The 15,064-nt window shown below is 37.8% G+C and overlaps 1 protein-coding gene across 5 annotated transcripts in view; it reads left to right on the forward strand.

Moving 5' to 3' along the window:
* Nucleotides 1-15,064, forward strand: part of CECR2 (CECR2 histone acetyl-lysine reader) — a 192,423-nt gene that overhangs the window by 153,533 nt on the left and 23,826 nt on the right. For all 5 annotated transcript variants that reach the window (XM_040462738.1, XM_040462737.1, XM_040462741.1 and 2 more), the window contains 4 exons: nucleotides 3,089-3,242; nucleotides 14,036-14,165; nucleotides 14,671-14,708; nucleotides 14,797-14,888. In XM_040462738.1, the coding sequence (XP_040318672.1) occupies nucleotides 3,089-3,242; nucleotides 14,036-14,165; nucleotides 14,671-14,708; nucleotides 14,797-14,888 (414 nt within the window). The remainder of the gene's footprint in view (nucleotides 1-3,088; nucleotides 3,243-14,035; nucleotides 14,166-14,670; nucleotides 14,709-14,796; nucleotides 14,889-15,064) is intronic.

Genomic DNA, 15,064 nt, shown 5'->3' on the forward strand with positions numbered 1-15,064 from the left:
TGGTTTATATATCTCTTCTGAATTTGATATTCATGTTCCATTTGTTTTGTGGGGGGGCTATTGTTAATTGATTTGTAAGGTATCTTTACATAGTAAGAATAATACTTTGTTGGGATGCTTCGGTAGCTCAGTTGGTTAAGTGTCTGACTTCAGTTCAGGTGATGATCTGCCTGTTCAGGTGTTCAAGCCCCACATCAGGCTGTTAGCCCCAGATAGGCTCTTAGCTATCAGGCTCTTAGCTCTTAGTCTGCTTCGGATCCTCTGCTTCCCTCTCTGTGCCTCCCCCCTCTTAAAAATAAATAAACATTACAGGAGTCTGGGTGGCTCAACCGGTTGGGTGTCTGACTTCAGTTAAGGTCACGATCTCGCAGTTGGTGAGTTCAAGCCCTGCATCAGGCTCTGTGCTGACAGTTCAGAGCCTGGAGCCTGCTTCAGATTCTGTGTCTGCCTCTCTCCCACTGTGCACTCGCTCTGTCTCTCTCTCTCTCTCTCTCTCTCTCTCTCTCTCAAAAATAAATAAACATTAAGGAAAAATATTTAAATAAATAATAAATAAATAAATATTTTTTAAAAAAACAATAATACGATCACCCGGGTGCCTTAGTCAGTTAAGCATCCAACTTCGGCTCAGGTCATGATCTCACAGTTTGTGAGTTCAGAAACCTTTGTCGGGCTCTGTGCTGACAGCTCAGAGCCTGGTTCCTGTTTCAGATTCTGTATCTTTCTCTACCCCTCCCTCGCTTGTGCTCTGTCTCTCTCTCTCAAAAATAAATAAACATTAAAAAAAACATTTAAAGAATAATCATATTCGTTGCAGAAAGAATTTTATAGATATTCTTTTGGTTAATTAAATAATTAACTTTTTCACCCCTTCCATCGTCTTCAAACATGAAACACCTCCCATGTTTATTTGCAGATGATTCTTATGTGACTTAATGCTTCCATTCATAAGTCATTAGCTTGAATTGCTTTAGTCCTTAATAAAATGCTGACCCTAATTAATATCCCCTTGTGCTGGTTGAAGGAAGAATATTTCACATGTTCTCACCTGCTGTCCTTTGGCAAGGAGAAGCAGAGTACACACATACATTATATAGAAACCACTACAGTTTTATTCAAGTGAAATAATTCCTTTGACCAGGCTTAGTTTTCCTCTCCTCCACTTCTCCCATCCTATCAGTTGTTAGAGGTATCTGTTCCATTATGACTTCTCAGCTGGGTTGCAATAATTAAGGACTTGGGGGGGTGGGGGGCAGCTACTTGTGTAATGGAGAGAAGGTGCTTAACTAACATTTAGCAGGCAATGGCTAGATTAGCATTCTTCAGAAGAATGTTCCTTAATGTCAGTAGCATCCCCATTTCAGAAAAAATATCCAGTGTATCTCAGCTACCTGCTCTGGTTATAGAATAAAGATTTTAGGAAACTTCCTTTAGTTTTACAATGTTAGGTGTGATAATGGTTATTTTGTTTTTCGGTTTGTTTGGGTGTTTTGGGTTTGTTTTTGGGTTTTTTTTTTTTTTCCATATTCATCTCTCCTTTCTCATTCATTTTAGATTTTTACCTTGTAGGTAACAAACTTAGGCTCATAGAATTTGAAAGGTCAAGTGACTTTGGGAAGGTCTACTATCTAGGCAAGAGCACTTCTGAATTCTGCGTCAAATGAGAATCTGAACTTGGTTTCAAAGACCATAAAGAAAATAATAGAAAATTCTGGGGCGCCTGGGTGGCGCAGTCGGTTAAGCGTCCGACTTCAGCCAGGTCACGATCTCGCGGCCCGTGAGTTCGAGCCCCGCGTCGGGCTCTGGGCTGATGGCTCAGAGCCTGGAGCCTGTTTCCAATTCTGTGTCTCCCTCTCTCTCTGCCCCTCCCCCGTTCATGCTCTGTCTTTCTCTGTCCCAAAAATAAATAAACGTTGAAAAAATAAAATAAAATAAAATAAAATAATAGAAAATTTTAATCAGAGCACTTTCAGTGTTCAGTGGAGACTTATAAGTGACTTGTAAAGGTCAATATGCATTTGTCTCTTTTCTCCCTTTAAAAAGAGCACTTGTGAATGGCATAAAATTTTTTGAAAATGTATCCAGTACAGCAGATTCCTTAGGTCTTCTTACTACCAAAAAGATGTGTGATGAAAAGCTTCACATTCCTGATTAAGGTTTCCTTAAAATGGAATAGTTAATGTTATCTTTTCTGTGAGGGTATTGTGAATTCTCCCTTTGTTGATACTGGATTCATTTTTCTGTCTCTGCAATTCTATATACAGGGAACAGTTACTCTTCAATAAAAATTTTTCTTAAAAGTTCTAGCTTTCACATCACAAAAGGCAAAGGAAGAATTGAAAATAAACAATTTCAGCCCTAGCTTCACTATTCTGGTTTACAGAATGGCTTGGAACTAGTTATATTGGAAAATATGCAGAGTAAAACTTTCATACATTATGATGGTAATGGTCCTCTTTTCCCTTATCTTTTGTTAGATTTCGTAGATAATCACTTTCCCAGTTACCATCTGAAATGTTTATATTAATTGTTTGTGTGAAAAACAAGGGAAGATGATAGCCAATTTGAGTAATTTTATGAATTTCTGTACAATTGCCTCTAGGTATCTTAAGGCAAAATGGTAGCCCCTTCCACCAAACTCTTAATTTTATTCATTGTTTTGTTTGTAGAGTATTAAAGTTAAGGGTTTTAAAGTCATGCACCCTGAAATCGTGACCCTATGTTCTTTTTTGAAGTTTGTTTAGATGAGAGTACTTTTTAAGATGTCACTTTTCTCAAATAGTAAATCTGTAAGAGTGGTGTCTCCAAACTGCCTCAGTTCCTTTTCTCTGGTCCAGCATATTCATAGCATTATCTCCCAAAATGTAGATTGTTGAGACCAACACGTTTACCTTGGTTTAAATTGCCATTGTGTTTTAATGTTCATCCATATATTTATTCTATAGATAAGATCAACTTGTGGGTATAAGCTCCCTACCTAATATTATTTATTAAATAAATTGAATTCAGTAAAACTTGAATCTTAGAGCAGAGAACTGATCTTACATGATTGTGTATTGACTCTATACACTTGATTGGCTCTTTCCAGGAGACCCCTGTGCTTACCAGAATAGAAAAACAGAAGCGCAAAGAGGAGGAGGAAGAACGTCAGATTCTCCTAGCAGTGCAGAAGAAGGAGCAGGAGCAGATGTTAAAGGAAGAGAGGAAACGAGAGTTGGAGGAAAAGGTCAAGGCAGTGGAAGGTACGTAGGTTCTGCACAGTACATGGGGTATGGGAATAACCCTCCTCTGGCAATTTCTATTAAATATCTTGTTAACTGTGCTGTGTCTTGGATCCAGTCTTCTTACATTTGCTTTCCTTCTACAGCACTTGTATTTGTCATTCTTGGTTTTCCTTTCAGTCTCTTGCTCCTTCCTCTCATCTATATACATTCCTCATGTAACATAGAAAACAATACTAAAGTATTGATGACAAGTTTCACAGAAATAACTTTAAGCACAGTTGAAATGTGCTAAAGAAAAGTCTTACAGATTTTTTTTCATGTATGGCACTATACAAATTTAGAATATTACCATTAATTTTATTAGGACAGAATAGTTTTCTCAGACTTACGTCCAGGTGTTCGTCTGGTGTAATGAGATTTTTCTTTCATTGGCAATTAATACGAAGGATAATGACTGTCCCTAGATGTGTCAGATAGCAGTTGTATTTATAAGCTGAACCTAATAAATCATGTGGTAATAGATCATTTGGCTTAGCTGAATATAGATCAGTATTTCTTTTCTTTTAAGTAAATGTATTGAATATTTTAAGTTTTTTAATAAAACTACATGGCCTGTGTTTTCCTCTTTAATGCAGTGTTTCATTGCAAAATTTAAATAAATTTTGGGTGTGAAATTTAATGGATTCTGGCCTTATTAAGTGCTTTTCTTCCTCCCATTAAGAGGAAGTGGTGCCTTCTGTTTCTTCATAGGTTAACCCTATTCCAACTTTGATCATTTCTTCATTATAAAACCCTTAGGGCATTTAATCTACAAATTTAGCCTGTGTCACAGTATGTAGTATGTCCTACTTGTAAAATGTTTCATAGGTTTTATTTCCAGTGCTAGATTCAAATTCCTTGAGACAGCAACTATGGCTTTTATTCCTTTCTATTTTTTAAGGGGATTCTGTAATTTTCACTGGGACTCTTAACTGGCTACACTATTGTCATTTGACTTTTACACAAACAGGTTTAAAATTTATTTTTATGGCTTAGTATCTATACCTGTATGATTAATAATGCCTATGTTATAGATTGTTCTTTAAATCAACAAATATATTTAGAGCACCCATTCTATGCCAGGTGTTGTTCTTGGAATATAGATATTAAACAGAATAAATTAATCCTTTCATGGAGTTTCCATTTCAGTGGTGGGAAGAAACAATAAACAAATATTGTAGAATCATCAATAGTTGTGAAAGATCTAAAGAAGAAAACAGGTTTAGAGATAAAGAGTGACATGAGGCAGGTGGCATTTAAATAAGATTGTCACGAAAGCCCTCTATGTGGACATCTACGTGGATCGGTCAATTAAGTGTCCTACTCTTGGTTTCAACTCAGGTCATGATCTTAGGACCAAGCCCTGTATCAGGCTCTGCACTGACAGTGCCAAGTCTGTATGGGATTCTCTCTCTCTCTCTCTCCCTCTCCCTCTCCCTCTCCCTCCCCCCTCCTCTTACTCCCTCCCTCCCTCTCTCCTCCCACTGCCTCCCTCCCTGTCTCCCTCCCTCTGCTTGCACAGGTGCTCGCGCTCTCTCTCCCTCCCTCTCTCCCTCTCTCTCCCTCTCTCCCCCTGCCTCCTCTCACTCCCTCCCTCCCTCTCTCCTCCCACTGCCTCCCTCCCTCTCTCCCTCCCTCTGCTTGCACACGTGCTCACTCGCTCTCGCTCTCTCTCTCAAAATAAATAAATAAACTTAAAGCCCTTTCTGAATATGTGACATATAGTAATGAAGTGAGTGAAGGTCCCATATGAACATCTGATGGGAGAAGAGCATAGCAAGCAGAGGAAATAGCAAGTGCAAAAGCACTGTGGAGGGAATATACACGGAAGAAGGTCATTGTGGCTGGATCAAAGTGAACAAAGCAGGGGGAAGATTGGCAGGAAATGAGTTCACAGAGATAACCAGGGGTCAGACCATGGCTTTGTAGACCCTGTTAGAAGGATTAAATTTAAAAATGGGTAGTCCCCAGCACACAACAAGCTCACAAATAATAGTTATCATGGGGGATCTGTAGAGAGAGTTTTTACAGGCTGTAAAATAGCAACAAACTTTTCCTGAATTCTTAGAAGCTAAGTGAAAAGGGCAGGGAGAATAATGGATTTTTTTATTGAGAATTTATTCACTGATAACTTTAAAGTTTAAAATAGTTAATTCAGAGAAATAAGCTTTTTGTGACAGTAAATTCAAAGAGGATTTCATTATGTAGGTCCTTTTACCATAACGAATAATATTTATCTGTGGTGATGGTAAAACAAAAAATTTTACACTGTTTAAGATCAGTCTGTAAAGGGAGCACAGAACCTATCAGTTAGTTTTAGTCTATTATACGTTTCTCTTTCTACCCTGTCATCCCAGCAGTGTTGACAGGCAGTCACTAGAATAGGGATCCCCTGAAATTGCTGGCAAAATTAATGTGATAGGACATGAATACATATTTCCAAGGAAAGGGCTCATAGCTTTCATTTGTTTCAAGAAATTTGAAAAGTGAGAAGTGGATTAAGAAAAAGTAGAAGCCAAAAGATGGAAAGAACCGAAATGTTCAGAAATGCATGAATGGATAAACAAAGTAAGGTTTATACCGATGATGGTTTATTATTCATCCTTAAAAAGGAATGAAATTCTGACACAGTCTACAACATGGATGAACCTTGAAGATATTATAATAAAGTAAGCCAAGAGGAAGGAAATGGGGAGTTCTTACTAAAGGTACAGAGTTTCTAATGTTTAGGATGATGTAAAAGTTCTGGAAATGGTAACAGTTGCACAATACTGTGAGTGTACTTAATATTACTGAATTGTACACTTAAAATGATTTAAAAGGTAAATTTTACTCTTTTTTAAAAGTTTTTTTGGGGCGCGTGGGTGGCACAGTCGGTTAAGCGTCCGACTTCAGCCAGGTCACGATCTCGCGGTCCGGGAGTTCGAGCCCTGCGTCGGGCTCTGGGCTGATGGCTCAGAGCCTGGAGCCTGTTTCCGATTCTGTGTCTCCCTCTCTCTCTGCCCCTCCCCTGTTCATGCTCTGTTTCTCTCTGTCGCAAAAATAAATAAACGTTGAAAAAAAAAATAAATGAAAGGTCCCTTGGGGATTTGTATACATATTAGAATTTGTTAAAAAAAAAAAAAAAGTTTTTTTAAGCCGGGTCACCTGGGTGGCTCAGTCACTTAAGCATCTGACTTCGGCTCAGGTCACAATCTCCGGTTCGTGGGTTCAAACCCCACATTAGGCCTGCACTGACAGCTCAGAGCCTGGAGCCTGCCTCAGATTCTGTGTCTCCCTCTCTCTCTGCCCCACCTTTGCTTGCACTCTGTCTCTGTCAAAAATGAATAAACGTTAAAAAAAGGTTTTTTTTAAACCAAAAGAAAGAAAAGCCCAAATAAATGCACTGCTTTTTATTAATATGATACTTGTATAGGAAGTAAAACTGGATTGTGACATAAATATTCATACCAAGTTGAACAAATCAGTATGGAAATGGACATCATTGAGACTTTCTCATCTCTCAGTATGGTTGATATGTAACCTAAAAATTCTTCTTGCCTCAAATACATAGAAATTCTTTATTCTCCTTAATGTTTATTTATTTTTGAAAGAGAAAGCATGAACAGGGGAGGGAAAGAAAGGGGGACAGAGGATCTGAAGCAGGCTCTACATTGACAGCAGCAAGCTCAATGTGGAGTTCAGACTCACAAACCATGAGATCATGACCTGAGCTGAAGTCAATCTACTGATGACTCAATCTACTCAATCTACTGAGCCATCCAGGCGCCCCTCAAATACATATAAATTCTATTTGTAATATATATGTTACAATATTTTGTCTAACATTGTATAAACACCCTTTTTAAGAACATATCTGAGGGTGATTGGGTGGCTCAGTTGTTTAAGTGTCCAACTCTTGGTTTCAGCTCAGGTCATGATCTCATGGTTTCATGCGTTCCAAGTCCCATGTCAGGCTCTGCACTGCCAACACAGAGCCTGCTTGGGATTCTCTCTGTCTTCCTCTCTGTCTGTCTCCCACCCCTCCAACAGGCTATCTCTGTCTCTCTCAAAATAAATAAATAAGCTTAAAAAAAAAAAAAAAGCATATCTGATATCTTAGCCAAGTAAAGGAAGTTATCAGGCATTGTTTTTATGGTAACTAAAAACAGGATAAGTTGTGGGTATGGAGTGGTCTGTCTAGGGATGCTCTACCCCTACCCCAGAAATGACAACCATCAGTAAATTCCTGACAAGGATGAAGAGGTGATAAGAATTTCAAAGCAAATAAGGAAGCACCACTGTGAGCAGTAGTTGTTGGTAGTTACAGCAGACAAAAAAGAAATAGATTCAGTACTATCAGATATTTAAAAAAGAAGATATTGGAAACATAAGGAAAAAGTAGCCTTGTTGAAAATGACAGGCAGATTCAAGGAAACAAATAGAACTCCTGGAAATGTAAGGTATAGGTTATTGGAATATTAAACAGCTTTAGGGTATGTGTGAAAAGAGAATCAGTCAACTAGAAGGTATCTCTGGGATATTACATGGAATGCAGCACTAAGATAAAAAGTTACTTGTTAATCTTTCAGTGTCCAGTCATGAAAACAAAACTTATGCTAGATATTTCAACACAAAGAATTTTACTTTTTTTTTATGTAAAAAAGAGAGAGAGAGAGAGAGAGAGAGAATCCTAAGCAGGCTCTGCGCTGTAAGCGTAGAGCCCAACATGGGGCTCAGACTCACAAACCACAAGATCATGGCCTGAGCCAAAATCAAGAGTCAGATGCTAATTGACTGAACCACCTCAACACAAAGAATTTCAAATGGGTCTTTGGTTAAATGGAAGTCAGAAAAATAAAAAAGTTAAAAGAGACTTGTGAGATAGCACAAAGAAGAGCAAAGAGAAGTTGTTAGGTTATCACAACCTAGAAGTTGAGGGGCTCTGCCCAGTTGGAACAGGCAAGCAGCAAGCCTGGTTCTGGGACTACCAAAAAGAACCCGCTTATCAAAACCAACTGGGTTGGTTCATCTGGTCCCAGATGAAGGACCATTCCTAGCATGGTGTTGAACAGCGATAACAAACAGGAAGAAAGAAAACCCTTCCCCTCATCCTATCATTCTTCCTCTGGTACTCCCTTTTGGCAAAATATAAAACTAGCAAAGAATGGAAAAATAATGGATTTAGAGCTTACAAGCTTGATATTGATAGCTTAATAACTTAGGTGTTATCTAACATGAAAAATCCAGTGTGTGCCTACTATAAGTTCTAAAATGAAAGAATCAAGAGAATGGGGCAGAGAAAATATTTAGAATGGTTGAGAATTTTCTTGATTTGATGAAAAACACAAATCCTCAAAGTTAAAAGAAGAAGAAATGTAAACTGGATATAAATTACATGTAGACCCATGGTAATGAATTATAGAACCTATGACCCACAGATATTTGAAGTAATCAGTTTGGAGGGGCACCTGGGTGTCTCAGCCAGTTGAGCATCCAACTTCGGCTCAGGTCATGATCTCGTGGTTTTGAGTTTGAGCCCCATGTCAGGCTCTGTGCTGACTGCTCAGAGCCTGGAGCCTGCTTCAGAATCTGTGACTCTCTCTTTCTCTGCCCCGCCCCCACTCACACTCAGTCTCTCAAAAAATAAAGGTTAAGAAAATGTGTTTATAGTAATCAGTTTGGAAAAGATAAATTACCTTAAAGGATGTTCTGTAACAGTGATAGACTTCTCAGGAGTAATAATAGGATTCAGGAGAAAATGGGCTGAATTTTATATTAATTTTCCAAGCCTCCATAACTAGATAGTTTAAAACAGAAATTTAATTTTCTCATAGTTCTGGAAGCTAGAAATCTGAATTCTAGATTATGGCAATCTCCATAGACTTACAATAGAAGGGAACTTCCTTAACCAATATTCACTTTAATGGGAAACGTTATAGGTATTCCTTCTTAAAGTCAAGAAGAAAAGATTTTTTTCTATCATTGCTTTTATTCTGTATTGTATTGTTTCACAGGGTGTTCTCTACAAAGGAAGAATATTTGTGTATTTATATTATAGAACTATATACATATTAAATGTATAGTTTAAGGAATGTATGATTTGAAACTCCAATAAAATGTCAAGAAACTATCATAACTAATAAGAATAAAGCCAAGTAGTTGGATTCATTTTAAGTGTTAATATGAATAATTTGTAAACATGACTTAATAACAATGGGAAATTTTACTACACAGATAGTGGCCTCTAAATATCATTTCCTTCCAGAAGGAACCAAGATTCTTTGGAGAAATGACTGATTTCAGTACTAGGGCAGAAAAAATATAAGGTGTGAGCCTAGATTATTTTATAAGAGAAAGCAAGGAAGCATCAAAGACTCCTGAAAGTTCTATCAAAAGATATATTCTCACTGGCCAACATTGGATTTTTGTTTGTTTGTTTTATTTATTTTTGAGAGCGAGACAGAGTGCGAGTGGGGGAGGGGCAGAGAAAAGAGGGAGACACAGAATCCAAAGCAGGCTCCAGGCTCTGAGCTGTCAGCACAGAGCCCGACGCGGGGCTCAAACTCATGAACCATGAGACCATGACCTGAGCTGAACTCAGATCTGAACTGACTGAGCCACCCAGGCACCTGATCATTGGATATTTTTGAGCACTAAAAAAAGAAAATGAACAAAAAACATGAAATAAGTTTAAAATCTAGTTTATTTTTGAGAGAGTATGCACGCATGGAGTGGGCAAGGGCAAGATAGAGAGAGAATCCCAAGCAACCTTCATGCTGTCAGCTTGGAGCCAGATGCATAGGGCATCTGTAGGGCTCAGTCGGTTAAGCATCCAACTTTGGCTCAGGTCATGATCTCCCAATTTGTAGGTTTGAGCCCCATATCAGGCTCCGTGCTGACAGCTCAGAGCCTGGAGTCTGCTTCAGATTCTGTGTCTCCCTCTCCCTGCCCCTCCCCAGCTCATGCTCGCTCTCTCTCTCTCTCTCTCTCTCTCTCTCAAAATAAATAAACATTAAAAAAAAAGAAAAAGAATGATAACACTGGTGGCAGGAACTTAAAAAGAAAGAAAGAAAACAACTGTGAGATCATTGACCTGAGCTGATATCAGGGGTCAGACGCTTAACCAACTGACTTACCTAGGTGCCTCCATAATGATATTTTATAAAAATCAATGATTACCTTAGGAGTTTAATGGGACAACTTGTTATTTTCAGACCTAGTAAAATAGAAAGTCTGACAGACTATATTTGAGAATATGCAAATAATTGGTGAGGAAAATAATTTGGTCAATAAATAATGGCAATTATAATAGAATAACAAATAATAAAAAAAATGGACCTGGGCAGAGCTTTTCTCAACTGAGGCTTCCAAGAGACTATTAAACCCTAAAGTAGAGATCAGCTAACTTTTTTTAAAGTTTTAAAATATAAAGCTTTTTATTTATTTTTTTTTTTATTTATTATTTTAAGTAGGCTCTATGCCCAGTGTGGAACTTGAACTCACAACCCAGAGATCCAGAGTCATATGCTCCCCTGACTGAGCCATCCAGGCACCCCTGAAATCAGCTAACTTTCTATAAACGGTCAGATAGTAAATATTTTAAGCTTAGAGATAATACAGGGCTGTGTTCCCATTAATCTTTCATTCTTTCCCTCTTTTCCTTTCTTTTTCTTTCTTTTTCTCTTTTTCTCTTTTCTTTCTTTCTTTCTTTCTTTCTTTCTTTCTTTCTTTCTTTCTTTCTAAAAACAATCAGCTAACCGTCCTACATTCTGTAGTTTGCCATTTGCAAACCCCTGCCCTAATACATCCATCGTATTTAATGAAGTGACTTCTCTCCTATGCATTTTTTACTAGGTATATACCTTGAAATTACTGAGAAATTGATCATACAAATAATTTTGTCTGCAGCTTAATTCTATTTTGGAACTCTAGTTAATCATCAATTGAAAGACTGATGAGGAACTTAGCAATGGAAAGATGAAGTTAACGCTGATATAATACAAAATCACAAAAGACAGATAAGTACATATTATATCTGCTGATGTAATGAAAAAAGATATATACAACACCATCTATGAAATAATATTGCCCAAAAAATCAAACATGTTTGTCTGATCAAAGCCTCTAGATATAATTCAATTTACAGAAATCCAAGAGGTATGGGAACACATTAACACCACAGTGAGGATGCCATCAGCTAAATCCAGAATGCAGGAAATTACACAAAGACAAAATGACCCAATTTTTCCAACAAATTGGAGGGAACACTATTACAAATTCAGCTAAATTTAGACACACAAATGCAGTATATAGACCTTTTTAGTTTTGATTTGAACAAACCAACTTAAAAAAAATTATTGCACTGGAGAGAAAGTTTGACCTTGACTCAATATTTGATATTAAATAAATCCTTTTACGTTCCTAAAGTTCATACAGAAGAGCAAAGGGCTAAGAATAGCCAAGATAATAATTTCCAAATACAGTATGGTGGGGACACTTATTTTACAGATAACAAAATAAAAATAACAGTGAATAAAAGAATGGTATTGGGGTGCCTGGGTGGCTCAGTCAGTTAAGCTACAGGTCAAGATCTCACAGTTTTGTGAGTTCTAGTCCTGCACTGGGCTCTCTGCTGTCAGCACAGAGCCTGCTTTGGATCCTCTGTCCCCCATTCTCTCTGCCCCTCCCCTGCTGTTTCTCTCTCTCTCAAAAATAAATAAAAACATAAAAAAAAGAGAATGATATTGGCATAGAGATAGAAATGAACCCAGTAAACTACATAGAAACAGGCCTTGGGAAGGAATGTGGGTTCTCCAGTACCACATAACCAGTACAATTGCTTACTAATCAGAGGAAGAAAATTATATGTCTGCTTCCCATTTGTGTTCCAGATGAACTAAAGGCCCAAACCAAATTGAAGACAGTATAGATGAATGTCTTCAAGATGTCAGAATAAAAAAGAATGTTATAAGTACAAAAAACACAAGCTATAAAGGGAGCGAGATTGATGTTCGGCTACACAAATTGTTCAAAACTTACATATGACACAAACATAAACAAAGTGAAAAGATGAGTCAAAGTGGAAGATTTTTTTTTTTTTTTTTTTTTTGAGAGAGAGAGAGAGGGTGCAAGTGAGTAAGGGGCAGAGAGAAGGGAAGAGAGAAGCTGGGCTCACCTGATGCAGGTCTGGGACTCCTGAACCGTGAGATCATGTCCTAAGCTGACGTCAGATGCCTAACTGACTGAGCCACCCAGGCACCCTGGAAGAAGATAATTTTAACACATAATCAACAACAAAGTCTTATTATCCAGATTATTAAAAGCATTTATCTAAATCAGAAACGTAGCAACCCAAAGAAAATAGGGCAAAGTAATCACTCCAGTCAGGAAAATGCAGATGAAAACATCAAAATTCCTTATCAACTCAGTAGTTTGGCAAAAATGCGCCTTTTATCCTACCAAGTGAGTGTGAGTTCACTCAAATTGCTGTTGAGAGAAAAGCTGTACCCCTTTGGAAATCACCTTGACCAGGCCTGATGAAGTTCACTATCTGGAAGTTCCGCTGCTAGTTGTGGACCCTAAAAATCTCACATGCATGCGTGAGAAGATATGTCAAAAGAATTGTCATAATACCATTTACAAGATGCAGACATATTGCAACCTACTGGAAAGTGGATTATTAAGCTGTGGAGTACTCTATTAAAGTTAATAAAGCAAAAATCTTAAAATCTGCCAGTTTGTTAGGTTCATGGATATTCATTAACTTGGTTACATTGTTCTTTAATCTTGAAATCGTTTTTTAAAAAGTAATATTACAAGTCATTGATAGCCAAGTGCCTTTCACTAATGAAAGCAGATAAAGATTTAAGTTTATAAGGGATAATGTAAGAACAAAAACAAAATTAGCAGGGTCATGTCATACTCATAGCAGTGGGCAGATGTGGAGTCTGTCTCTCGGGTAAGAAAATAGAAGGTCTGTCCTGGCTTCTCCCTTCCATTTTTGTGTCTTTCTGTCTGACAGTGTTCTTTATCTTCCTGGCTCTTTTCTTTACTCCTGACCTTCCGGTTCCCTGCTGGCAGTGAGTGTCCCATTAGACTAATAGTGGAATGCCAAGTGTGTTTCTCATGGCTGTGGCTGTGAGCCAGAAAAAAAATCATCCATGCCTTCCAGATCTTTGCCCATTCCAGCTGGCATCTTTCTCTTTTTCCCAGCCAAATTTATTACTACCCTGGCTTGGTAGGGTCCAGCTGCCAGTGGTGGGGGTGGATTGAAGAGCAAAGACAATTGGGGTGCAAGGATATTTTTGCAAATGCAAAACCTTGAGTGCTTACATGTGCATATAAAATCTTGTATATGTTTTGGATTGAGAATCTGGTCCTTAAAAGGGGATGTTGCTTTTCTGAGAGAACTAGGAAAGTCCTCAGGTATTGAAAGAAGGATAATCTTCATTCAATCTTTTTTTTTTCTTTTTCTTCTAATTCTGTTTTTTTCAGCCTTGCTCTTTCCTCCCTCTCCATCCCAGTGCCTGCCATACCACCCTCATCCCTCCCCCCCAACCATTGATTTCAATATGCATAAAGGAAATGAGTTCCACAAGATTATATTTTTCATAAAGCATTCCTTCTATAGAATCATCCTAATTATCAAAAGAGGATGGCAGAAGAAGCAAGAATAATTTTATGATACTGCTTTGGTGATCTTTGTTTCTTCTCAAAATGCTTAACATATAATCTAATCCTCTAAAAAGCACTTACCTCACTTGTACTGTAATGCACTGTGTTCATTGTAGATCGAGCAAAGAGGAGAAAGCTCAGGGAAGAAAGGGCGTGGCTGCTGGCCCAAGGGAAGGAACTCCCCCCAGAACTTTCCCATCTGGACCCTAACTCCCCCATGAGAGAAGAAAAAAAGACTAAAGACCTGTGAGTATTTAATGATACTAACAGTAGCAAACAGTAACATTTAGGAAGCACTCAGGAATTGTGCTAAGCACTTTGCTCATTTAATTCTTACAACAACCCTGTGTGGTAGGTAATATTCAGTGTTCATAAGCTTCTCATTCTTCTGTATGCCTTTCTGTATTACTGTTATTTAGATTATAAAAATATTCATTAAGGGAAAATATAGCCCAAGAAATAATGTGCTATGAAATAACTAACATTATAGAATCATAAGTTATGGATCATCTGAGTCAACCCCAGCATTTTATGGATGAGGAAAATGATACTCCGTTTTTTGCTTAGGTTTACTAACCATCATCTTCACAATTCTTTTCTGGAGATTATCAGTGTCACAAACTTACCTTAAAAACAGTTTATTGGGACTCTTCCAAACCTTGGTACAATCAGCTGCCTGTCTGTGATTAAAGTAAGAGAGCTAAGGAGAGAAGGTTGTCAAAGTTACTATTTCTTATTTTGTGATTCACAGCTTTGAGTTGGATGATGATTTCACTGCCATGTATAAAGGTCAGTTCCCATTCTCAACTATTAACTATTTCTGATAGAAATACTCTTGTGTGACTGAGTTAATGCAGCTCTCTTCTTTGGCTTTCAGTTCTCGATGTGGTAAAGGCTCACAAGGATTCTTGGCCCTTTTTAGAACCTGTGGATGAATCGTATGCCCCAAACTATTACCAGATTATTAAGGTAGAGGCTGCCTTTACAGTTATACCTTCTATGGTGTGTGTTTCTTTCTTGATTTTTGTCACTGTTTTTAAGTTCACCTGTTGTTCTTGAGAATCAGAGTTGCTGGATATATGCCATGCTCCTGAGCATCTCATAATAGCATGATTCCTTTGCCTCACAGGGACTACAAGATGGTT

Source organism: Herpailurus yagouaroundi, unplaced genomic scaffold, assembly GCF_014898765.1.
Source record: "Herpailurus yagouaroundi ecotype Mexico unplaced genomic scaffold, PumYag 355, whole genome shotgun sequence".
Taxonomy (NCBI): Eukaryota; Metazoa; Chordata; class Mammalia; order Carnivora; family Felidae; genus Herpailurus; species Herpailurus yagouaroundi.